Source organism: Vulpes lagopus, chromosome X (assembly GCF_018345385.1).
Source record: "Vulpes lagopus strain Blue_001 chromosome X, ASM1834538v1, whole genome shotgun sequence".
Lineage (NCBI taxonomy): Eukaryota > Metazoa > Chordata > Mammalia > Carnivora > Canidae > Vulpes > Vulpes lagopus.
In genome coordinates this window covers 82,064,167-82,089,619 of record NC_054848.1, presented here as the reverse complement: position 1 = coordinate 82,089,619, position 25,453 = coordinate 82,064,167, and the positions used below count along the sequence as shown (strand labels likewise).

The 25,453-nt window shown below is 35.6% G+C and overlaps 1 protein-coding gene across 3 annotated transcripts in view; it reads right to left on the bottom strand.

The window, feature by feature from the left end:
• Positions 1-2,206: 2,206 nt before the first annotated feature.
• Positions 2,207-25,453, bottom strand: part of COL4A5 (collagen type IV alpha 5 chain) — a 273,463-nt gene continuing 250,216 nt past the window's right edge. For 2 of the 3 annotated variants that reach the window (XM_041740856.1, XM_041740857.1), the window contains 11 exons: positions 23,074-23,082; positions 20,318-20,451; positions 17,185-17,257; positions 16,978-17,049; positions 15,642-15,770; positions 14,208-14,306; positions 11,990-12,202; positions 7,324-7,501; positions 5,309-5,423; positions 4,805-4,977; positions 2,207-3,468 (listed from right to left, as the gene is read on the bottom strand). In XM_041740856.1, coding sequence (XP_041596790.1) covers positions 3,387-3,468; positions 4,805-4,977; positions 5,309-5,423; positions 7,324-7,501; positions 11,990-12,202; positions 14,208-14,306; positions 15,642-15,770; positions 16,978-17,049; positions 17,185-17,257; positions 20,318-20,451; positions 23,074-23,082 — 1,277 coding nt within the window. In that variant the 3' untranslated portion in view covers positions 2,207-3,386. The remainder of the gene's footprint in view (positions 3,469-4,804; positions 4,978-5,308; positions 5,424-7,323; positions 7,502-11,989; positions 12,203-14,207; positions 14,307-15,641; positions 15,771-16,977; positions 17,050-17,184; positions 17,258-20,317; positions 20,452-23,073; positions 23,083-25,453) is intronic. The other variant, XM_041740858.1, reaches the window with a different exon arrangement.

Below are 25,453 nucleotides of genomic sequence, written 5' to 3'. Positions count from 1 at the left end.
ACCCACCATTTGCTTCAACGTGGATGGAACTGGAGGGTATTATGGTGAGTGAAATAAGTCAATCGGAGAAGGACAAACAGTGTATGTTCTCATTCATTTGGGGAATATAGAAAATAGTGAAAGGGAATATAAAGGAAGGGAAAAGAAATGTTGGGAAATATCAGGAAGGGAGACAGAACATAAAGACTCCTAACTCTGGGAATCGAACTATGGGTGGTGGAAGGGGAGGAGGGCGGGTGTTGGAGGGGAATGGGTGACGGGCACTGAGGCGGACACTTGACGGGATGAGCACTGTATGTTGGTAAATTGAACACCAATAAAAATTAATTAAAAAAAATAAAAAAAAACCTTTTCAGAGCTAAAAAAAAAAAAAAAAGAAACCTTCCAAACATCCTGAATATATTGTAGAAACCACTGCTTTAAAATAAACGATGTATGATTTATAAATATTATTCAATTTATTTTGGAGCTGCCTAGGGATGAAGATATTTTTATAGTCCAACATGAGAACAGAGCTTCTCTGCTAAAGAAGCCAACTGAAGTTTTGGCCAAACAAAAGTGATTGCTCTTTGCTTCTGTGTTGAGAGGCTTGGGAAGTACGACCAGAGCCAATTCCTAATCAGGCTCTTAAGAAAATCTTTGATAGCAAAGCTGTCCCTCATTTTGGATGCAGGCTTTGGGAAACTGGGCCACCTCTTAAAATACTTGCTTTTGATCTTTATGAGGAAGAAAGAATACATGAAGCTTTAAAGAAGGAATCTGGAGGCAGAGCTTCAGACAACTTCACCATCAACTATCAACAATGAGTTCAACAAATCATGACACATGCTTATTTATTTTTATAGGCAATAGTGCCCTCTTGTGATTAACACATGAATAAACCTTCTGATAGCTTGGTATAAGCAGTGAGTTTTCAATTAACCATGCCAAATGAGGCAAAGAACTTCACAGACACCAGGAGAAATAGAAAGCATTATTTCAATTTGGCCAAATAAGAAAATACACTGTACAATAACAGAGTGTCCAGTAAAACCTCTTTGAAAGCTCAGAGTGTGACACCAACAATATATATATCACTTGGTTTGTTGATGCAGTAACTACTTGTGTCTGATTTAGCAAGAACAGCTCATTCGTTGCCTGCTTCTGTGGGAAAACCATTAAGCATGTATGACTACAAAACTCTCTACAGGTAACTACGAGAACAGTTACATCTAGAATAATCTTTGAGCATTCAGTGGCAAGGGAGGGTCAATAACATTAAGGCCCTGGAACGGATTGAATTCGTGTACTTTAAACAACAAATCAGGACTGGTGATGGCTGGGGGGTGGGGGGCTGGCTAAGAAACACATGGACTAGCTGCATATGCAACTATTAAAATGTTAGGTTCTTTCTGAGGCAAGGTTTTCAACCAGATAAAAATGAGAAGGAAAGCTACAAACAGCAAAATCTCTGAAATTAGTGCTTGTGACTGTAACTCAAGGAACAACCTTCAAGTGTACACCATGTAGAAAAACCTATGTGATGTCACATGATTTCATTTGATTCAGTGATTTCATTTATGATTACCCATTAGTGTTTTCACTCATGTTGCTATATGGAAAAATAAAGCTAGAATTTGCACTTGGCTAGCTTTGAAATCAACAGTATTATTAAGAAATTATCATTGTTTAGAATCTAACTTCTACAACTAAAGACTCTAAGCTTTAGCTTTTGCATGGGTTCATATTATAGTCTAAAATGCTCAAAATTGTTTTGGTTGTTTCATAGTTTAATTGAAATACAAATTTTATTATAGAGGCTTTTAATGCCTCTTATTTTTAGCAAGTTCTCAACTAGAGAGCTACATGTATTCAGTCTTAATCATTAGGAATATTAACTCACTAATCTGCTTTAAACATTATTAATGAATTTTTCCCTAAACAGAAAGTAGTTGTGCTTCCTTTCTCAGCCATCAACACAATAGTGTTAATAAATTTATTATCTCAAAAGTACTTTCCAATAGGTTGTTTTGTTTATTAGAAAAAGTTTAGATTACTCTATATCTTCTATCAGCTATGAGAGTGATCAAAGTCTGCAGAAACCTCTTTGGAACTGCTCTAAATGATTCTCTGAGAAAGGACTACTTGTTGATGTGCAGATATATAGTCTACCTGTAAGTGAGCAGATTTTTACACATAGTCGTAAGAGAAACACAACAATCCATACTTACAACATAGGACATCTTTAATTAAATTGATATTGGTGAGTTAAACATTAAGTGAAAAGAGGACAACTAGGGAAATAAGGTATTCTATGACTATTTGTAATAAAATATTTAAAATAAAAAAGAGGAAGAAACATCAATTGGCTTTGTAACTGAGGAGAGAAGACTAACCAAGAATTGTCTTCCCAGTCCTTGTACAAGCAGAGATCAAAGGAGAATAATTCTTACAGAAGAAGCACAGGGGACAAATCATCATTTTTTTGCATATTTTTGTTTCTCAAGATTATTTGGGAGGATTTTGCCTAGGGATGAGCAAAAACAAGATGTAAGAAACATTAAAAAGGATGGCATCTGGTATTAAGAATCTTGAAGAATACAGCAAAAGAGAAAATGTTCTATTAGATATTATAATTTGGCATGTTAACATGAACATTAAAATTCTGATTAAAGTGACTAAAATGACCTATTTTTTAAAAGTCAAATAAGAACTTAGGTGATGGAATGCAAAATAAATTTACTCTCAGTAGTAACTTGATGTAAGAATAGAAGTTCTTTCACTTTGATACACATGGATACAAAATCTTGTCTGTATTCTAGGTTTGCCTAGGTTGTCTGTAAAGAGTGATTCATGTCAGATCACATCTAAATGACAACATTTTGAGCTAAAAGTCTGTTTACACAATATACACATTCTTTACTTACAAAGCAAAATAAGCTTAACACTTTTATATTAAAATCCTGGGATACAGTGGGATTAGTAGCACCATGAAAAATAATTCTTCCCCCAAACTGCAGTCTTTTATTTTACTCAGTATGATTCTTCTCTTAATTGAATTTTTAATGTGCTGTTTTAGTCACTGGGCAAAATATGTAATCTTCATCTTATAATCCTTGGGGAAAGTCATTCTGGACCCAAAAAGTAAATTCATTTTCTTATTTCACTCATAAAAAAATAATAGAGACCTTGCTCTGGCACATTGTTGAGGTACATCCGAATCTTCATGGTTACTAGTCAGCATGTTCTCTTGGTCATATATAGTAGCACCATTGGTGGCAGCAGTGGTAAAGTTGGGAAGAGTGAGACGTTGCATCCTGGGAATTATATATATATATATATATATATATATATATATATATATATGTATATATCACATTTAAAAACACGCAAGGTTCTTCAAAATGTTATGTCCTCTTCATGCACACTTGACATCGGCTAATACGTGTCCTCAAGTCTCCTGCTTTCAGTGTTTCTGACTGAGGTTTGCTGGGAAATAAGAAACAAGATGATAAAATTAGCCTTTTCTGGTATTTCAATTCTATTATGGTTCAAATTCACAACCAAACATTATTTTTGTGCTTAAGTAGCTCTCCTATGACTTAATGATTAACTTTTGATCAATGTGATCTAGTGCAGTAACTGGTATGGCCAAAGAGCCATTACTGGTCATATTCATTTTTCTGACTCTTCCCTCTACCACTATTACCTTTATCTGCCTCTCCCTATTTATTTCTTAGACATTTTTATAACAGTCCTAGAATGAGGGACATCTGGGCACCTTATAATGAATAAATTATAAAACATATGCATACAAAGTGCAAAAAAAATAATTGTTAAGAAAAATATCGAGTAAGGGTAACTCAAAAGAAGCAATATATAAAAATTAATTTAAAACAGAAAAAATCCAATAGATTGAATTATCCTGAAGTACATATACTATATGTGATCTTACTCACTCAAACACTTGGATGAAAGCATTGAAAACATCTTGGGAAAGGGGTGCCTGGGTGGTTCAGTTGGTTAAGCATTCAACTCTCGATTTTGGCTCAAGTCATGATCTCAGGATCCTGAGACTGAGCCTCACATTGGGCTCCATGCTGGGCATGGAACATACCTAAGATTCTCTCTCTCTCTCCCTCTCTTGCCTCTCCTGCTCCTCCTCTCCCCTCCCTGCTCATGCTGTCTCTCTCAAAAAAAAAAAGGAAAGAAAGAAGAAAAAGAAAGAAAGAAAGAAAGAAAGAAAGAAAGAAAGAAAGAAAGAAAAGGAAAAATAAAAGGAAAGGAAAGGAAAGGAAAGGAAAAGAAAAGAAAGAAAGAAAAAAGAAAAGAAAAGAAAAGAAAAGAAAGAAAAGAAAAGAAAAGAAAAGAAAAGAAAAAAGAAAGAAAAGAAAAGAAAGAAAAGATCCTGGGAGAAGAGATCACTGGACTTGGCCAGGGATCACAGATCACAGCTTTGATCTTTAGTTCCTGGCATGGCCTCAGTCTAGTTGAACAGCTCACTTATTGTTGAGCAGATCACATAACCTTTTCTTCCTTTGTCTGTTTTGCTACTGAAGGATTACTACAACCAAACCATCTAAAAGCACACATACCTAACATTAGCCAGGTGTTTTTCTGTCTTGAGTCAGGTATATGAAAAGAACAAGCAAAAACAAAAACAAAAAACAAAAAACAAAACACAGTGAACTAAGTCTTTAACATTTCTTGGGTATAAATCATCCATGAATTGCTTCTCTCTTCCCTAGCACCTCTGAAGGAAGCTTAGGATCTAAACTGAACTAAAGCCATAAGTACCAAAAAAAAAAAGCCATAAGTACCTTACCTGAACATATCTGACACATCTACAGTTGCTAGCCAAAAGCTGTAGGAGTTGGCATAGTAGTTGCAGGTACCCCTCCCATGACATTCAATGAAAGGAGCTGAACGAAACTCTTCCAAGCAGGAACCAGGGGAGGCCAGGGCTTGACCTGAGCCCTCTGCTCCTGCGCTCGTGTGCTAGAAAAGATAAGAGAAAATGTGCCACTAGTACCTTCGTGAATACCCAAAGATATGTCCTAAATTTGCCCAAAAATTCACATCCAGTGAAGGAACTAGGGCAAGAGGTAAAAGAAAAGTCTCCACATCAAGGGTACTCAACAGAAGTAACAGACAGATTATGTAAATATATTCTAGAAAATATGTGAAGGGGAACTCAATATCTGGACAGAAGCTAATTGAAGTTCAAGCTTCGTACTGGGCAAATGACAGGGATTCCTTGTCTTGGGTAGATATACAATATGATGGACAGTCAGCTATGGTGACAAAGATAAGGAAGAGTATTTCATACCATCATGAAGGAATAGCCAATCCAGAGAGAATCCCATCCGTGAGGACAATGGGGAATCTGGATGGTCTGACTGTGAACTGCAATCACCACAGCTGGAGCTTCGCATACTGCACATCTGGTAAGGGAAAGGGAGGGGAACACAATCTACACAGTGAGTATGTGGGAATTAGCAGTTTCTCTTTTGTCAAAGCCTTCTGGGTATAGAAGCCCATTAAGGTGTCATCTATGCTCACAAAAGCAGAAGAAAAATGCACTTCAAGAATTGCTTTTTTATAAGCCCTGTCTCCCAATCTACTTAATAAAGTTATAAACAAAAACTGTAGGCTTTTTTCAAGAAACTATACTATAGTATATAGTATATCACTGCTATACCATTTTCATTTTCCATTCTTCCTTAAATTTGTATTCATACTTGCTATAGTCAATGCCATAATTGCTGTAAGAGTTTGGCTTCATGTATTGCACATACTACTTGCTGTCAAAGTGCCCAACTGTATGGTAGACATTTAGTAATGCTGAAAACTGTGGTAAGAACAGTGTCTGGTAAAAAAAAAAAAAAAAAGAACAGTGTCTGGTGAACTGGAAAAGATAAGAAACAGTATTTTCTCAATTCCCACCCATTATTTTTGGTCCAAAGGATATTTATTAACCATTTGGCCATATCTAGAGAAATACAGCATTTCCAGAATGCTGGGCAGCTACCCAGGCACGTAGAGATGTGGCTTAAATCTATAAAATCTAGTAAACCTTCAATAAAATAAATATAGCCAAGTCTACCATATCTTTAATAAAGATTATGAAGGGACCTTCTGACTTATGACTGAATAAATTTGGTGAAGTTTATCTACAAAACAGGAAATAGGACCCTTTACTCCCAAGTGTTAGGACTGACAAAAAATCACAACAAATAAATTCCTCCCAAATCTGGGCAAATGTATTAAAAAAGGGCACCATGAATTTGTTACTGAGAGAAGTTGAACTAGGTTTAACCATTATATTCAATGTCAAAGAAACTAGACTAATGATTCATCCTTTGTGGTTAGTGGACTCTTAAATCAATTGGTCCATGATCAGAATGAAAATGGCAGTATCTAATAAGCCTAGGAGACTGAATTAAACTAGAGTTCTAATGTGGCAAAACTCTAGGAAGTCTCTATTAATGGTACCACCCTCCTGCTAGTTACTCATGCTTTGAACGTTAGCTATCACTTCTTCCATCCCATAACTGATCCACTGCCAAATCCTATTCTATTAAAATGATACATGTTCCCCACTGACAGTTCCAATCCATTCCTACCAGGACTATAGCAAAACCTTCAGTCTAACTGGTCTCTCTATGTTAGGATTATCTCCTCTGTAATCCATGTTACATATGGATGGCTCTGTAATTTTTCCCTAAATGTAGCTCAAACACTTTTCATGGCTCTCCATTAATGCCAGATTAATTCCAAAATAAAACCTGATGCTGAAAGCCTTCTACCATCTCAGTCCAAGTTAATTTTTTACTCTCTTCTTCCTATGGAACCTTTACAAACTACATTCTAGACACAGCAATCTTCTACCCATTCCCATGCCCTCCCCCCTTATAACTACCTGTGTCTCAAGTTCTTCCCATCCTTTAAGTACTAACCAGGTCAAAATACATTTCTTCCATATAGTCATCCCAGATTTATCCAGTTAAAATTAAACATTGTTTTCCTTATGCTTTCATAACATTTTATTAGATCTATTGTAACACTTGGCCAAGCCTGCTAGGTATTAGATTAATGTACATATATTTGCTTAATGATTAGTCTGATTTCTTTGTATACTATACTATGTCTATCATAGGGTCTGGTCAAAAGCAAATCTCCAATTAATATGGCTTAAACTAAATACCTAATTGAATAGTATAAAGGCACCTCTGTTCGACCTAATGTGGGAAGAATATGATAGAATTATTAGCTTTAGACTCATTTCTGACTAGCTAAATTAATTGGGAATTGGTCAAAGTCAAAGCTACACCAATGTCTCACCGACTAATGAATGGCTGGATGCTCTGGCCCTTCAGGGGCTCCATGCTCATTGACATGGGCTCTGGGGTAGACAGCCAATAAGAATAGTCATTTCTTGAAGCAAAGTTGCAAACATTGTTGATGTTGCAGAACATGAAAGGCATGGTACTGAAGCGACGAAGGCAACTGCCAGCCGTCCCTAGGAAGAATTGGGGAGAAAAAGATGAAGGACTGTACTATGATGATACTTTAATTTCTTTTGAAACCCTAACAACCTTTCAAGGAGAAACTTGTCTACATTTCTTAGAAAATAAATATAATTCAGTTCTTTAGCTATAAGATGCATGTTTACTTACATCTTTAACATTTCTAAAATCAGGATATAGCATATAATTTATGTAGACATTTATTGTTGTAGTTCATTATATATTTTTCTACAGTTTTTACACTGGTGATGCACTTATAAACAATGGTGTCTTATGGAGAATGTTTTGAGCAATTTATTGTGAACAAGTGAAGAACACACACAGAGTTCCTATAATATTTTTAAAGGTCTTTTTAAAAATTTTTTAATTTTTATTTATTCATAGAGACAGAGAGAGAGAGAGAGAGAGAGGGAGAAAGAGAGGCAGAGACACAGGCAGAGGGAGAAGCAGGCCCCATGTAGAGAGCCCGATGCGGGACTCGATCCAGGGTCCCCAGGATCACGTCCTGGGCTGCAGGCAGTGCTAAACCGCTGCGCCATCGGGGCTACCCCAGAGTTCCTATAATATCTTATTAGTACTTCTTCTCCAGGCAACTCTCTCTTCTTTGAAGACATCTCCAGTATGTATCTTATTTATTTTTGCAATCTCTTTAAGCCTAGGGACAACTGTAGTGCTGACCAATATGAACAGCAACCATGAACAGGTTTGGAGATGAATAATAAAAGTAAAAAGAATAAGAAAGAAAGAAAAGATGCAAGGACAAAGAATTTCAGAACTGATAAGGGCAATAGGGGTTATCATTACCAGTGATCAGACCTTTTATTCTCATTTACTCACCAAAGAATGATGAAAAACGGTGCACCCTCTCACACTTTTTTCAGTTTAGATATATTTTTTATCAGAATTTCAAATTTATACTATGCCAGTTATGAAGATATTTGTTATTGTCTCTTGGGTCCAAAGCTACCTTTCTATATATACCCCACCTTGTGATACTGGAGCTTGGGACTTTGCAAATCACGTTTCAAATGTTACCAGCTATCATGTCTAGTGTTTTGTGAATATTTATATTTAAAAACAAACTTTTTCTCTGTCTTTTAAATATATCTAACATATTGATTTGAAACCTAACAATAAACATTTTTAAAAGTACATAAATTCATCTTTAACAAGTGGAAGTCATTCAATGCTTCTTTTGCATCTGGAAATTATATGTCCATTCTACTTCTTTCACGCAGTTTGATTTTTTTAAAAATTTTATTCATTTATTCATGAGAGACACACAGAGAGAGGCACAGACACAGGCAGAGGGAGAAGCAGGCTCCATTCCATGCAGGGAGCCTGACGTGGGACTGAAGGTGGCGCTAAGCCACTGAGCCACCTGGGCTGCCCACACAGTTTGATCTTAATTGTTTTTTTATTTTTTGGTTTTTATTGATTGTCCTATCATATTTCTCTTAAACAAAAATGTAAAATAACTTTAAAAAACTTTCTATGATTATAAGACTTTACGTATTAAAGATTTTTGTGCATTGTCATCATTACATTGAGAATTTATAAAAATACAGATATGATAATTTTTGATAATTACTAAACAAAAAAGTAAACTTTTGTTGGAAATGCATTTTCTAATGAGATGGATCCAAAGTGAATTATAGAGCCTCAGTTAATGGAGGCTATAACGAGACCATTATTTTGAGTTGTCCCTTTGAATTTGTCTTCCAGAGGTTTTCACACTTCAAGACAATATGTGATAGGATGATTCTTTCATAAAGTGGGAGATGGGTGATAGTGAAAAGGGATGTGGGAAATGGGATTATTCAAAGCATATACACAGGCAGTTCAACTCCAGGAGAAAGTATATATGAAAGTTGAGTATTTGAAAATTGATTCCTTTGAAATTATGCCTGTGTAGTTCTTGGAAATTCCTCATGTATCCAAAGGGGTACGGTTATCTCAGAATGAAGATGACTGAAAAAAGATCAACAATTCTTAAACCTAGTGGATCATCCTAATCATTGGAAACTTTTATAAAAGAGGTTTGGGATGGGTCTAGGAATCTTTTCAGAAGATCCCCAGGTTGAAAATCATTGATTTAGCCTAATTAATTTTTTTCGGAGGAAAAAAATTGGATCAGAGAGAGGTTACTAACTCAAGGTCATGTGAGCATGAATGACAAATTGGCATAATTGAAAACAGATGGATTTAGCATTGGTAGGTGTTGAATTCAGTTATCTCTATCATTGAGTGTGTGGGTTTGAATTAGTCATTTAAGCTCTTAGCCAGTTTTTTTTGTGTGTGTATGAAATATAAGAAAACAATACTTGTCCTATATTTTTCTTGATCGTAGTTGTGAAAATCAAATTAGAGAATGGAAATCAACATGCTTTTTATTTATAAAGTAATTTAAAAATAAAACTCCCATCACTGCCAATTGAGGACAAGGCTGGAAATAGCCCTGGTTTTGGAAAGAAAAGAAAAGGAAGACGTACATAAAAGGAAGGCCCACAATGATGAGGACAGAGGAGTTTGGTTGCATCTGTGCTTTAGGCTATCCACAATGATGCAGAATTCTGAATTTTCAGGGATAATTTTGAAGAAAAATCTCATGAATTCTCAAAGCCTCCTATATTCTAAAATTATAAGGCTTTAATAGACTAATGATTCTTAGTATTTTTTTTTTTGCTCCTATACAGAACGGTTTTAGTATTGCATCTGTGACCTCCACCTTCTTTTTTACACACCATAATCCTTTCACTAATCCAACACAGACTGTATTTATTGGATCATGTGATTGTTTCCTTAATAACATCAAAGCTATAGCTGTCTCCATTTTTTGCTTAGCCATCAAGCTCTCTTCAACTTGACCCCTGTGGGAGCCATAGAAGCGATTGCAATCTGAGATTACCCTTGGGATCTTGGGTCCTATATATATCATGGCTTTCCTATGTCTGAGGCTTATACTGTACCTTAGTCAGGGCCAGTTTGTAGCCTTCAAGTCTGAATACATAGTATGACAGCCCTTGTTTGATCAAAGACATGCATTTTGAAAGCTACGGTAATGTACTGGATAACAGATTCCACTATCTCTTTTAATTACATTTTTAAATTTCACGGTGCTCAAAAATTTCCAATGGTTCCCTGACTTCATAGGTCAGGGATTTAAAGTTTACAAGCTTGATTATAGGTATAAGTTAAGACTCTGATAGTGAAAAGAGAATGGCCTAAAAGGAGAACAATTTTATGGGAAGAAGACTAGAGAGATTTATGTAAAAGATAAGAATATTTTCACAGTGAAGATTTGTCAATTATAAAATTAGAAAAAGAAGATGTTACATAAAGAAAGTAAACAAAGTAAGGAAAAATAGTAGAGGAAAGATGAAAAGGAGACAAAGAAAAGTAGAAGTGGGAGAAGAAAGTTATTGGGCAAACTCCTACTTTATTTGGCTTCATAAAATGACCTGGCCTGTGAGAAACTGGAAGCCCAGACTATCTTCTTAAATATCTCTATGGAGACAAAGGGGATAATGATCCCCCAAATTGGCAGCCACAGGTCAAATAAAAGGGTTTGAAATCCAAAGTCAAAATTCCACAGAAAGAAATGTTGAGGATTGGAAGAGGTCTTGAGAGTCATCCAGTCCAGCCTCATCCCATCAACCAATCTGTCCACCAAAGTACAGAAAAAATGCATGGGAACACAATTACATGAAGTGTATTTTATTTATTTATTTATTTATTTATTTATTTATTTATTTATTTATGATTTTATTTATTTATTCATGAGAGACACAGAGAGGCAGAGACACAACACAGCCAGAGGGAGAAGCATGCTCCATCTAGGAAGCTGGATGTGGGACTTGATCCCGGGTCCCCAGGACCATGCCATGGGCCAAAGGTGGCGCTAAACCGCTGAGCCACCCAGGCTGCCTCTGAAGTGTATTTTATATAGAAGTATGGTGTTTTTGTATGGCTTTAATCTACTCTGATAATACTTTACAAAGGTAAAACACTTAATTTAGGAACTATAAACTAGCATAATTAAGAAATGACTTTACTTTCATTAGTTTAGAAAAGCAAGATTGTCTTCAGAACTTTTAACTTTATGAAGACTAGTATCAGAGAAGAAAAAACTATGTCCAATGAATAAACACTGCCTATTTAAGTCACTGTTATACTGTAGAGAGCCCAGGGAATCTATTTCCTTAATAATTAAGCTAAAAAAGTACATGTGGCCCTTCCCAAAATGTGCTGCTTTAGGCCAAGAATTGTACCTCATACTAGATAACTAAGGCATTTAAAGAAAAGTTATTATTTATGTAAAACTTACAGTGAATACATTTAGCTGCCCTTGACATGGTATTCAATTTTCAAGCCCCAAAAGAATTAGAGAGATACACTTTGTCCAAGGCTACTCCAAAATCCAACAGGATTTTCAAAACAAAACAAAATGCACAGTAAAAAAAAAAAGCCAATTATCTCACCCAAGTCTTGACCGTGAGCTCTTTTATTTCCTTGGACATATAAGAGAGAAAAGCCTTCATAAATCTGGACAGTTCCATGTGGGCATTGTGGTGCATCTGTTGTCTGGCTGTGACGTGTGATGAGGAATCCATGGGCAATAGAGGAAGTTCCTGGAGGACCTGGAGGACCTTGCATTCCATCTGGTCCAGGGGGACCATCCAAACCACGGGTACCTATTTCCATGGAATCGTCAGTATATGAAATTTAAGTAAACTCTGATCCACTATTATGGCTACTGACAATACAGTATAACCTCATTTGATTTGTTAATATAGTCAATATTTATAGAGTGCGTATTAAGGTACTATCAGATATGGATGTGGAAATAAATTAAATATGGTCCCTGCCCTCAAAGAGATTTAAATACATATTTTTTCTAATGGAATTGGTTGACAATATTAGGTACTAAATGAGTACTGGGCGATGGAACATTAGATGGGAAGAAGTGATTCTTATTTGGGAAGTCTGTGTGTTATCTAGTCTCTTGCTCTACTAAAGGAGTCCAAACCCCATGACAAAATTTCAGTTTGTTTTGTTCATCAGCAAAAAAGGAAGGGTGTGGTTGCCATCAGTCTGCCAGTTTCAGTGCTAAAAACATTTCCTTTGAATCTGTCTGAGGAATTATTCTCAGGCATACCTTTTTGTTTAGAGAATAGGCAGGGCACTACTAAAGCAGCCTTTTCAAAATGTCTATTTTCAATTTACCACTTGTTCCCTTTCTCTGTTTAACTTACTGATTTGAACTTATTTTAAAATTCTCTTTATGTACAGGCCTTTTGCCACTGTATATATGCATTTTCATTTTGGGGAAACTCCACAGCAATGCCCATATGTGATGAAGATGACACTAACTTGTTTCTTCCCTGATATACAGTTAATGAAATGGTAGAATATTGGTTCCAGGAAGGCCATAGGTATTATCACTTTGCCTTACTGCCACTGATATTTTTTGCCAATAGATATTCTTTATGTTTATATTATTTAGTTATATTTACATTGTCTAGAGTTGCTAACACATATTAAAAATCTACTAAGGTAATGATTTTTTGTTTTAGCAATCTTCAGTGTTTTTTTATTTTAATTTTTTTATTGAAGTATAGTTAACAAAGTATTATATTTGTTTTAGGTATACAATATAGTGATTCAACAGTCCTATACATTGCTTAGTACTCATTATGATAATGAGCACTCTTAATCCCCTTTTTCTATTTCACTCACCCACGGCCCACCTCCCCCCTCTGGCACCCACCAGTTTGTTCTCTGTATTTAAGAGGCTGGTTTTTTGTTTGTCTCTTTTTTCCTTTGTTTGTTCATTTGTTTCTTAAATTTCACATATGAGTGAACTCATATGGTATTTATCTTTCTCTCTCTGACATTTCACTTAGTATTATACCCTTTAGGTCCCTTCCTGTTGTTGTAAATGACAAGATCTCATTTATTTTTTATGGCTGAGTAATATTCCTGTGTGTGTGTGTATGTGTGTGTGTGTGTGTGTATCTTCCATATCTTGGCTATTGTAAATGATGCTACAATAAACAAAGTGGTGGGTACATCTTTTTGAATTAGTGTTTTGTTTTCTTTGGGTAAATATCCACTAATGGAATTACTGGATCATATGGTAATTCTATTTTTAATGTTTTGAGGAATCTCTCTCTCTTTTTTTTTTTTTTTTGGAGGAATCTCTATACTGTTTTCCACAGTGGTTTGCATTATCATCAATAGTGCATAAGGGCTCCTTTTTCTCCACGTCCTTGCCAATACTTACTATTTCTTGTCTTTTTGAGTCTAGTCATTCTGATGGGCATAAGGTGATATCTTGTTGTTTTGATTGCATTTCCCTGATGATTAGTGATTTTGAACATCTTTTCATGTGTCTGTTGCCATCTGTATGTCTTCTTTGGAAAAGTGTCTATTAAGCTTCTCTGCCTGTATTTTTTTATTGCAAGGTGATTCAGATTCTTTTTGTAAGTAGTTTGAGAACATATTGGAAATCTACTGGATATCAGATTCAATATTATCAGGAACACCTATTAATGAATGAACTAAAAACCTGAATATCAATTTGTCATCTCAGCATAAGATGCCACTCTGACTCTCAAAGTTCTAATGGGGAGCACTTTAAAAAGTGCTCTCTCAGACTTGAGACTACTATCAACAGCAGTGTTTTACTTGTCTTACCTGGCTGGCCTGGCAGACCTGGGTCTCCTTTGCGCCCTCCAGCGCCGTCAAAGCCAGGGAGTCCATTGCGTCCTGGATCTCCTGGAGGGCCAATTGGACCTACAGGAAAAAAAAAGGGACTTCAAATATGGGTATGATAATTCCCTATCTAGACAAATCTAGGAAATTTAAGGTCCTTGACTGTCACTAAATTCATAGTCTGGTCTTGTCTTTAATCCAGGAACACAAAGGAACAGCCTAAGCCTGGGACAAAAATTTACCTTTAGTTTTAAACAATCAGTTTGTCTCTGCGGAGATTCCCCTAATATGGCAGTTGTGTTCTCTTTGCCTCAGAATTAAACAGGAGAGCAAAACCTAACTTTTGTTATCTTTCTCCCCATAGGTAAGGTTGTTACTGCCTGGTACACTTAGTTTATGGAAAGACTAACAACCAACCACTTAGTAAGCAAGAAAGACTGAAGTTAGTTTCTAGCTTTCTTGTATAATCAAAATTGGCTGTATAGAGTCAAATGGCCCACTAGACAAGAGTTAGTTTAAAAATTATGGGGTACTTGATGGGATGAGCACTGGGTGATATGCTATATGTTGGCCAATTGAACTCCAATTAAAAAAAAACCCAATACTATATGATTCCACTTACATGAAATACCTAGAGTAGTCAAACTCAGAGACATAGAATAGAATGGTGGTTAGCGGGGGCTGGGAGAACAGGAAGAGGGAAGTTACTGTTTGATGGGTACAGAGTGTCGGTTCACAAGATGATTTACATAAGTGGGTGGTGATGATGGTTGCACAACAATGTGGATGCAGCTAATGCTACTGAACTGTACATTTAAACATGTGTAAAATTAGAGTGGGGAAAATTAGAGAGGGTGACAAAACATGAGAGACTCCTAACTCTGGGAAATGAACAAAGGGTAGTGGAAGGAGAGGCAGGCGGGGGCATGGGGTGATTGGGTGATGGGCACTGAGGGGGGCACTTGACGGGATGAGCACTGGGTGTTATACTATATGTTGGCGAGTTGAACTTCAATAAATAAAATGGTTAAGACGGTAAAAAAAAAATCATGGGGCATCATAGTGAGGAGTTGATGGCCCACCAAATTAGCTTTCTATCCTTCTGGTGGTTGGGATAGAGAAAGTACAAGATCTGAAATGCATGTTAATTTCATTACAAAGTTTTTAATAACATTAACCTAACCATTCAAATTAGAACAGCCAGAGGAACTAGCTAGAAGAGATTAGACTGGGCATAAAGGAAATTAGAGCATGAGAAAATTAACATTTTCAAGAAAAAAGGAAATGGGATCTGTGGTGGTCTGGTATTCTACTAGTTGTTGAGACTCCTCTTCTCAGAGACAAACTATGACAAGTAAAAGGAGAACTAGGGATATGTTCTCAGATAAGGCTTGGAAAGATGATCTGCAAAGGTACCTGGTAAGCCCTGAGGTCCTGGTAGTCCTGGTAGACCTTTTAATCCAGGCTGGCCTGGGATCCCTGGTGGACCAACATCTCCTTTGATTATAATACTCTGTCCTGAAGGACCAGGTAGTCCAGGGGGACCTAAGATGCAAAACATACAAATTGGAAGGAAAGAAAAAGGCCAGAAGGAATGGATGCCAAAGTGTCCTAAGGTTGAAATAAAAATTGGTGCAAAAGAAACAAATTACATGCATTGAAATATTGGGAAATCTGTTAAGGAAAGCCATCATCTCACCCAGAAGACTAAAAGAAATAAATAATTTCTTTCCTGTCAATGGAAAAATTAGGCCTATTGTCCCTATTTTCAAGCCTTGAAGCATGACTTAGTTACTCGAAAGTCTAACCCATTACAAATCTGTGACCACAGATGTCATGGGAAGAAAATTCTATTTCCTGACAAGTCCATTCTGATTCATTTTTAAAAATTTTTTAAAATATTTTATTTATTTATTCATGAGAGACAGAGACAGAGAGAGAGAGAGAGAGAGAGAGAGAGAGAGGCAGAGACACAGGCAGAGGGAGAAGCAGGCCCCATGCAGGGAGCCTGATGTGGGACTCGATCCAGGGACCCCAGAATCACACCCTGGACCAAAAGCAGGCCCTAAACTGCTGAATACCCAGGGATCCCCTCCATTCTGATTCTAAAATCATTCTTAGTTACTGTTTGTTGTGCTTGTCAAGTGTTCCACTGAAGTAGTAAGGGAATTTAGTAGATGTCCTATTTCAGTTTATAGGACACTTCTATAAGTGTCCAGCAAAAAGAACTATTTTCATATTAAAAATATTTTCAATTAAAAACGACTTGCTCGGGATCCCTGGGTGGCGCAGCGGTTTGGCGCCTGCCTTTGGCCCAGGGCGCGATCCTGGAGACCCGGGATCGAGTCCCATATCGGGCTCCCGGTGCATGGAGCCTGCTTCTCCCTCCGCCTGTGTCTCTGCCTCTCTCTCTGTGACTATCATAAATAAATAAAAATTAAAAAAAAAAACGACTTGCTCTTGTAATCTGTTCAACTGAATATGGCAAAGTTAGTATAAAAGCTAATAAAAATCTTAATGAAGCATTCTTGTTGGTCCTGCATCTATCTTAAACTTAAAAGATCTGGACTCAAAATTTTCTTAACAAAAGCGAGAGGTTAAGAGATAAGTAAATAGAGGAAGAGTTTTGCCTACTTCCTCTCAGTTATTGGGGACTGAGACTCTAAAAGTTGAGTTCAGGCCTAATGCAAACTTTCAAGTTCTTCAATGTGCTTAAGTATCAGTTATAACTAACTCCTAGAATAAGTCTTACCTGGTGGGCCAACAAGTCCTGGATCCCCCTCAGGGCCAGCTGAACCTGGTACTCCACTGGGTCCCTTCATACCTGCAAAGAAGATGCATACAATGGCACAGCAAAGCAACAAAGTCATAGCATTTACCCAGTCAAATCAGAAAATGGGTATCTTATCCCAAAGGAGTTTAATATAAAAGGGGAACTTCAAAACATTCCTTCAAATACCTGGAAATCCTGGAACACCAGGGAGACCAGGATCTCCTTTCATTCCATTGAGACCTGGCCGGCCAGGATTACCCTGAGAAAACAAAATCATTAATTTTAGAAAAAAAAATTGCAGGAGGGGGTGAGGTTATAAGTATTTATATTCATCTGTAGCACTTGCTCTAGGGTCAAACTTCTAGGATTCAAATCCCAATTTTGCCCCTTACTAGCTTGTGTGACCTTGAGTTGATTATTTAACCTCTTTCATAGTTTTCTCACCTCTAACATAGAGAGATTAATAGTATCTACTTCATGGCTTTTTTGGTGAGGATTAAGTGAGATGGCTGCTATTAAGTACTTAGAAAACTGAATGGCTATATAGTATATACTTAATAAATGGCAGCCATTACTTTACTATCATGAACAAAGACACTATTTTTAGTGTAGCACTGAGGTGATAAATGCTTCAGTTAAAATCACATGTGCAGAAATGATAAAGTCTGCAAGACTTAGCAAAAAATATAGCAGGGCCTATTACTTGGGTTTGAGGGCCAAGAAAACTATGGGAAGAAGAACAGTTGAGATTAAGTCTAGAATAAGTATGGGACAATGAAACTTTATTAGTAGGAGTGTAAAAGGGGCAAACCCGGAACATATTATTCCAACATGTAAGAAATGGCTAAAAAAAAAAACAGGGCATGTTAGGATCCAGCTTGAAGAAGTTTCCAAATCCAGGATAATTTGAGCAGTGGAATAGACAATGATAGTTTACAAAATTATAAAAAAGAGAATTTATGAGTCCATACTAATAATAAACAGACAATACATGGAATAGAAGGGAGGCTTCACCTATCAAAGGGCTGACTGGTAAATGTGGAATTAGGGCTAGAGGTAGAAAAATCATCATTTGCCACTATTCACTATATTCAACCACTACATTGTTTGGTTGAGGAAAATAAATAGATATTAAATATACAGGGAAATTTTGATGAGGAGCAGTATATTTGCATGATCTTAATGTGTCTTTCCATAGTTTTGCTTATTAGTTACAAGGGGAAAAGTAGTAACCACGCAGTGGAGAAACCAGATAACTTGCTGGAATGATCAAAATTAAGATCACCATTGAGGAAGAGATGAACATTGTGGGCCTAAATGTCTGATGGAGGACACAACATCACTCATGTAGTATTCCAGCTGGGGATGCATAACTAGAATGAAGAAATAGCAGACAAAAGAAGGAATATTCTGTTTTAAAAACTAGGGGGGGGGGCTCCTGTGAGGCTCAGTCTTTTAAGCGCCCAACTCTTAATTTCGGGGTCAGTTCATAATGTCAGGGTTGTGAGATCGAGCCCTGCATCAGGCTTCATGCTCAGCACAGTCGGCTTGGGATTTTCACTTTCCTTCTGCCCCTCCCCATTTAAATAAATAAATAAATAAATAAATAAATAAATAAATAAATAAATCTATCTTTAAAAAACTAAAATAAAATAAAAAATAGGAAGGGGATACATTCCTTCAACAACGTAAAGATCATGAAATTTAGAAAAATAGTTTAGCAACTGTTTCAGATTGAGAGAGCATAGAGTGATATGACCGTTAGATGCAATGTATAATTTGGTCTATTTTAGAGGAAAACAATGCAATAAGGGACAATTACTAGGTCAACTGATATAATTACAGTACATAAAGTATAAATAAAAGTTTATATTGATGTTCAATTTCCTGAAGTTGATAACTGTGCTTTTATTGTATAAAAGAATATCTTTAATTTTAAGAAATTTTTTAAAAAGATTTTATTTATTTATTTATGAGAGACACACAGAGAGAGGCAGAGACACAGGCAGAAGGTGAAGCAGGCTCCCTGCAGGGAGCCTGATGCAGGACTTGATCTTAGGACCCTGGGATCATGACCTGAGCCAAAGGCAGACCCTCAACCACTGAGCCACCCAGGCATCCCTACTCTTAGGAAATCTCATGCACAGAAGTATTTAGTGCTAAAAAAGCATGATAGTTGCAACTTATTCTCAAATGTTTCTCTCTCCCTCCCTCTCTCTCCCCATATACAAAAAAAAAATATATATATATATAAATTATATATGCATACATAACATATAGGACAAAACATTAACAACTAGTCCATCTGGGTAAATGAACATGAAAGTTTTTTTGTTTTTTTTACCATTCTTGAAATTTTTCTGTTTAGTATTATTTCCATTAAAAAATTAGAAAAGGTGCAAATATTAAGAACTTGCACAAAATAAAATGAATAGAACTTTATAATATTAGATTTATAAAATTTTGGTATCAAGCATAGAGGCATATGAACTGGAAGCACCTGGGAAATGAATAAGGAGGGAGTAAATAGAGAATGAATAAAGAGAGGTCTCAAATTTTAAGAGTATGTGTCTAGAAGAATAGTAATGACATGAGGAAAAAAGGTTTGTTGTTGGAAAGTTTTAAGGACTACTATTTTAGATGTTTTTTTTTCTTTTTTTCTGCTATAAAGCAGTCATCAGAATTAAAAGATGAAGCCCAGGTTGTGCTGGTTGTGATATCTAACAACAATCCTCCTAAATGAATGCAAGCAGTGTTAATGATCCATAAAGAAGCATATAACTTTCTGGGTCACTTAAGCCAATATGGAAAGTATATGAATGCAAATGTGGAGATATGATATTTCCTTTTTACAGGTGAAGACAGAAACCTAAAGTATCTATCTGCCTTCCTCATAGACACAAAACAGAAGTGTTCAGTGGAGATGAAATTTGGCCCTAACTCTAATTTCAAAGTCTAAAATATCCCCACTCAACTATAATTACTTCCGTATGAATGGTCTTATCCACATGCAATGCTCTAATATATTTGTCTTCTTTTATGAATTTGCTTTCACTGAAATGGAGGTTTCTCAAACTTAAGTAACATACATATCAATGACATCAAGTCAAATATCTTCTGAGGAACCCTTTAACTATAAAGTAGCAAAGTTCCTTTAGTTGGAAGAAGACAGAAAATCTGCCTTTTTCTTCCTTTGTAATTCACTGGTGAGGCATGCCTTAACCAGTAAATACTAATAAAAATAATGTAGCTTAGAATTCTCATTTTGTATGCAATATCCACATCCCTTTCTCATCAAATTTTTACTCCCATTTTCTACCTGGATTCCTGGTGGTCCTTGATCTCCTTTCAAGCCAGGCAAACCAGGTTGCCCAGGTTGGCCTGGGTTTCCTCTCTCTCCTTTAATACCTCCATTTCCAGGGAGACCCCGGGGACCTTCTGGACCTGGTAGACCTTGACAATGCACAACAAATGGCCATATTTCAGTATAGCATAAGAGTAGTACAAAAGCCTGGCTTTTAAAATATCAGTCATCTAATCCTATTAGTTTGCAGAATAAGATACAGACTACATCAAAACATACAGACCCGTGCTGACTCTCTAATATAAATTAGACTGTGTTCTTTTTGTTATTAACATTGGTTTGCAGTTCCTTTTAGTTTGCATTTTATTATATGTTAAATATTTTTTTATTATATGTTAAATCTAATAAGCTCATAATTAAAGATAGGACTACTCAGGACATTATAATAAAGACTGCTTCTGTAATCCTTAAGTGTTTCACTTAAGCGAAAAGAAACAAACACCAGGGCAGCCCAGGTGGCTCAGTGGACACTGTTCTCAAATTGGAGCATACATCAGAATCCCCAGGAGAGTTTGATAAAACAGATTCCTGGGCTCACCCCCAGAGTTTTGGATTCAGAAAGACTGGAATGCGGCCCATGAATATGCATTCTAACAAGTGCCCTGTAACTAAAGCTGCTGATTCCAGACCACACTTTAAGTAGCGTTTCTTAAAGGGATTCAATCCATTTGTCTCATTGGGATTATCAGCAGATTGCTTTACTTATAAATAGTTATTTTATAAGTGGTATTTGTAAGTAGTTTTATTCAGCTTTTATTACTACACAAGTAAGATAATTACTTAGGCAAAGTAATTTTAATTTCATTTTAGTGACATGCTTATTAATATATGGTAATATTCTAGCATCAGAGATTTATTAATTCAACATAGTACCTTTGAATTTATTTTAAACATGTTTTCATATTCTTTGCATTTCAAATATTTCTGAAGAAAAATTCTGCATATGTCTTGTGAATAAATACAATTATTTAAAATAGGATTTTGCTAAGCTATGTTTTTAACTTTTCATTCTAAAGATATCAGGTCCATTAAACAACCGAGATCTTATCAGTGGCCACATCTTTTGTTACTAGGTGGGAAGTAGCTGTTACTTGCTTGTTAAGCAGTGTCTGAAGCTAAAACCAACTAGTTCTGCCTTAAGAAACTAATTATGCATTAAATAACGAACAGGCAACAGACTTACACATTTTCTCCTTTGGTAATCTTAGTTTTTCATTGATTTCAATAAAAAACAAAGGTGTGTAGATTACTTTTGAAGGAAATATCAAAGGCAAATGAATTTAGAATACTTGAGTTCATGCTTACCAATGGACAAAGGGTCATCTTTTTGATCTGAGATAAAATTCAGACTTTAGTTCCCTTCCAATACTCTTAAAACCCAGAATCAGTCACTACATGCTACAAAGGCAGCATGGCATATGGATTAAGAATGCTAGACTGGAGCTGGAAGGCTAGGTAATCCCAGCTCCAATAATCATTAGCTGTTAGACCTTAGGAAGTTTATTAATCTCTTTGGGCTCAATTTCTTCTTCTTTAAAATGGAAATAAGAATAGTACCTACTTCATCAGGTTGATCCAAAGATTAAATATGTATAAATTACTTAACATAGTACCTGGTACATAGTAAGAATTATGTAAGAGGTTTTAAAAAATTATTACTACTATTACCTTCATTATTAGTAAAACTGAAAGTAAGAACATACCTTTAAAATATGAGCCCATTTAAAATTTTTTAGCTATTTCTGTGTGATTATTCTATATGGCCATGAGAAAGAGGAAGCAGGTCTACAACAGTACAACAATTGTTTTATCTTTAAATAGTTTAAATTATATAGTCTTCCAAGGCCAGCAACCAGGAAAGACACACTTAGAAATTCCTTTCCCAATCATAAAGAAAGGATTGGAGTAGGTTGTACTAAAATTAACAAACAAAAGCAACTGCTGAGTTCACACCCCTGGATAGGGTTTTCTAAGCAAAATTATTAGTTTCATCCATAATGTATAATATGGACTAGAAAACAGGTAGCAAATCATCTTACTGGGGAAAAAATAAACTGTTAATCAGCCTAACAATGACAAAGTAAGAGTAAGATGGGGGAGAAAAGGGAATCTTTCATGATCCTCTTCCCAGTCTTAAAAGTTATCAGAATATTTGAAAAAAAAAACTAGGCATATTATAGGAATTGTTCTTTCTGCTGTTAAAAGAAAATATTGGGAAATTTACATGTTATTAATTCAGACCTGCTATTCTGGAGTCCCTCAAATTTAAATTAATGATTTGCTAATGATATAAGGGACATATACGTATTATTTTTAATAGTACTCAATAGTAACCCTCTTCCACTTTTGAAAATAGCCACATAAACATATCAGAGCAATGTCAAGCAACAAAAATCAATATGCCAGATGCCTGTCTAAAAATCTTATTGCAGTCTTAAAGTACACTTAAAGTAAGTGTATATCCATTTAAAATTCAACATGTCTTCACATATGTATTACCTATTATAAATAACTGAAGCTACAAAGACCTAATGTCATTTCAAACTTGATTATAAACAAGTCACATTACCTTCACCAATATGCTAAATACCAGAGCAGGTAGTATTTGAGGATAATAGCCCTCTTCAATGACTTCTGAGTTACAGCAAAAAAAGTGCATTTCTCTTATCATACATACAAAACATTAAAAAAAAAGAATTGACCAGTCTAACCTTGAAAACCTGGGAAGATCAGAGTTCACCAAAGCCCAAAGATCGATGTTAGCAGTATCAGACATCACACAGTACAAAATAAGATTATGAGTTAGAAGTGGTTCACATTATAGCACAAGTTAAACAATAAACCTCTTTGCCAGCATTTCTCATACCTACAGAATAATCAGTATGCAAACAGAACCATACAGAAGTATAGAGAGCCAAACATTTTCAAATAGAGCTTATTATAGGAAATAAGCTGCTAGTTTTCATTAATCCAAAAAATGGAAAACTCTACTAAAGATATCATGTTAACACTGCTACTATGGCTTTCCAAAAGTTAGCATCTCAAATATTAAAGTTGATAAGACAGTACCATTTCACTGATTGCCTTCCATTCCTTTCGCAAAGGGATAATATTGGATAAATGCTTACATTTATCTTGGCCTCCGCTTTCCTTTGGTAAAAACTCAAAAGTGCAAATTTCTTGATATGTTCAGACTACCTCAAAGAGGTACAGTTAAGTTTAAAGGCCTCATTAGACAAAAATACAAAGATCATAGGTGACTAAATGGAAAAATTAAAATACAAGTACACAATGGCCATTACCAACTATACTGCTATTTGCCTTCTTTGAAAATCATTTTATAAAGCCACATTCTGATTTTTTTCATAACTCATCAAGAAGCTTTCTTCTGTGAATTATTACTTATAACAAGTTATTCAAAGAGAAAGAAACAATATGTATTTGTTCACCATTGAGTGTTAAAGAGCTCAATTTTCCAAAAATGTGAAGACCATCAGTGAAAGGGTACATTAAAATATTTTGACATGCGATATCCTACCCCAAACCACAGAAAATATCACATTTTCTTTATTATTATTCAATGCACATATTAAATCAGAGTATTAACTATTAAAAGAAGGATCATTAAAAAAGATAAAAAGACTATAAATAGGACAACTCTTGGTTAATGTTAATTAACTATAAACACAATTTCCTTTCCTTAGAAGTCTTGCTATGATTTATAAACTCTGAGGTTAGCAGAGAGAATAAATTGTGCTAGAGCCATGAATCCTAGGAATTAGAAGACCCGGGGTCCATTTTCAGTTCTACTGTTTACATCTATGGGACTATAGAGAATTCAATTTCCCTGAGCTTGTTTTCTCACCCACATAATGGCAACAGTGTTATCTGCCCTAACCTCCCTCACAGAGTTGTATTAAAGATCAAATTTCATTTAAAAAATATAGACCTTGGGCAGCCCGTGTGGCTCAGTGGTTTAGCGCTGCCTTCGGTCAAGGGCATCCTGGAGACCCGGGATCAAGTCCCACATCGGGCTCCCTGCATGGACCCTGCTTCTCCCTCTGCCTCTCTCTCTCTCTCTATCTCTCATGAATAAATAAAATCTTTAAAAAACATATAGACCTCATATCTGCCATGTACAGGGTGCTACAGGGAACACAAAGATTAGCTAGACCCAAATTCTGCCTTCAAGGAGCTTTTAATAAAAGTACATTATGTGATATAAATGGTGGCATGTCACATAAATATAAAACATAACTGTTACAGCTAGGTAATAAAACTTTTAAAGAATTTGATAATTTGAAATTCAGAAGGCTAAAAATCAGCTTCTGTCTGTGTACATGGTTTCTAAACCACATAGAGCAAACTGACTCAAGACAACAGTTTGAAAGAGTCTGGCCACGCAATTAGTTAAATAAAATAGAATTCCTACCTAAGGTAATTCCAAGTTTGAGTAAAGGCATTTTATATATGTATTTGCTATAAAAGGATCAATAACTAGAATGCTTATAAAAGTATTAAAATATGTATTTCCATCTGAGAAAGTAACAAGGAAAAAACTTCAGATCATATCATAGCAAAACTTCTAAGATCTTAACTTCTAAGAGGTAAAATTTTAATAAGTTATATGCCAAATCAATTTTGTACAGGAAGTTCTCAATCCATTATTTCTCAAATGTCCTAACAAAGTTTAACTGAAAAAATAAAATAAAAACCCTAAAGTATTGTACATAAGTGGTAATAACTAAAGGTAAGCTGATGAATTTATTGGCAACTTTTAAATACAGTTTCCACTGAAGGTTGTAGTTTCCAACTGTTGCAAAGAAAACAACACCATAGACACCAGGTTCCAATAACTATGTAATTTAGAGTATATCTGGTAAATAAGATGTCAAATTGGTTTTAAAGTGGTATGAATACTAAAATCTGGAAGTGATCAAGGCCACAGACTTGTATGCAAGTCAGACAGGGGAGTACTCAAAATTACTTCAAAGAATGCTTGAAGTTTTCTCTTTATCATGGTGATAGTTAAATAGTATGCACTTGTCTTAATCTTTTTTATGACATCGATTTAGGAAAAACACAAGAAGC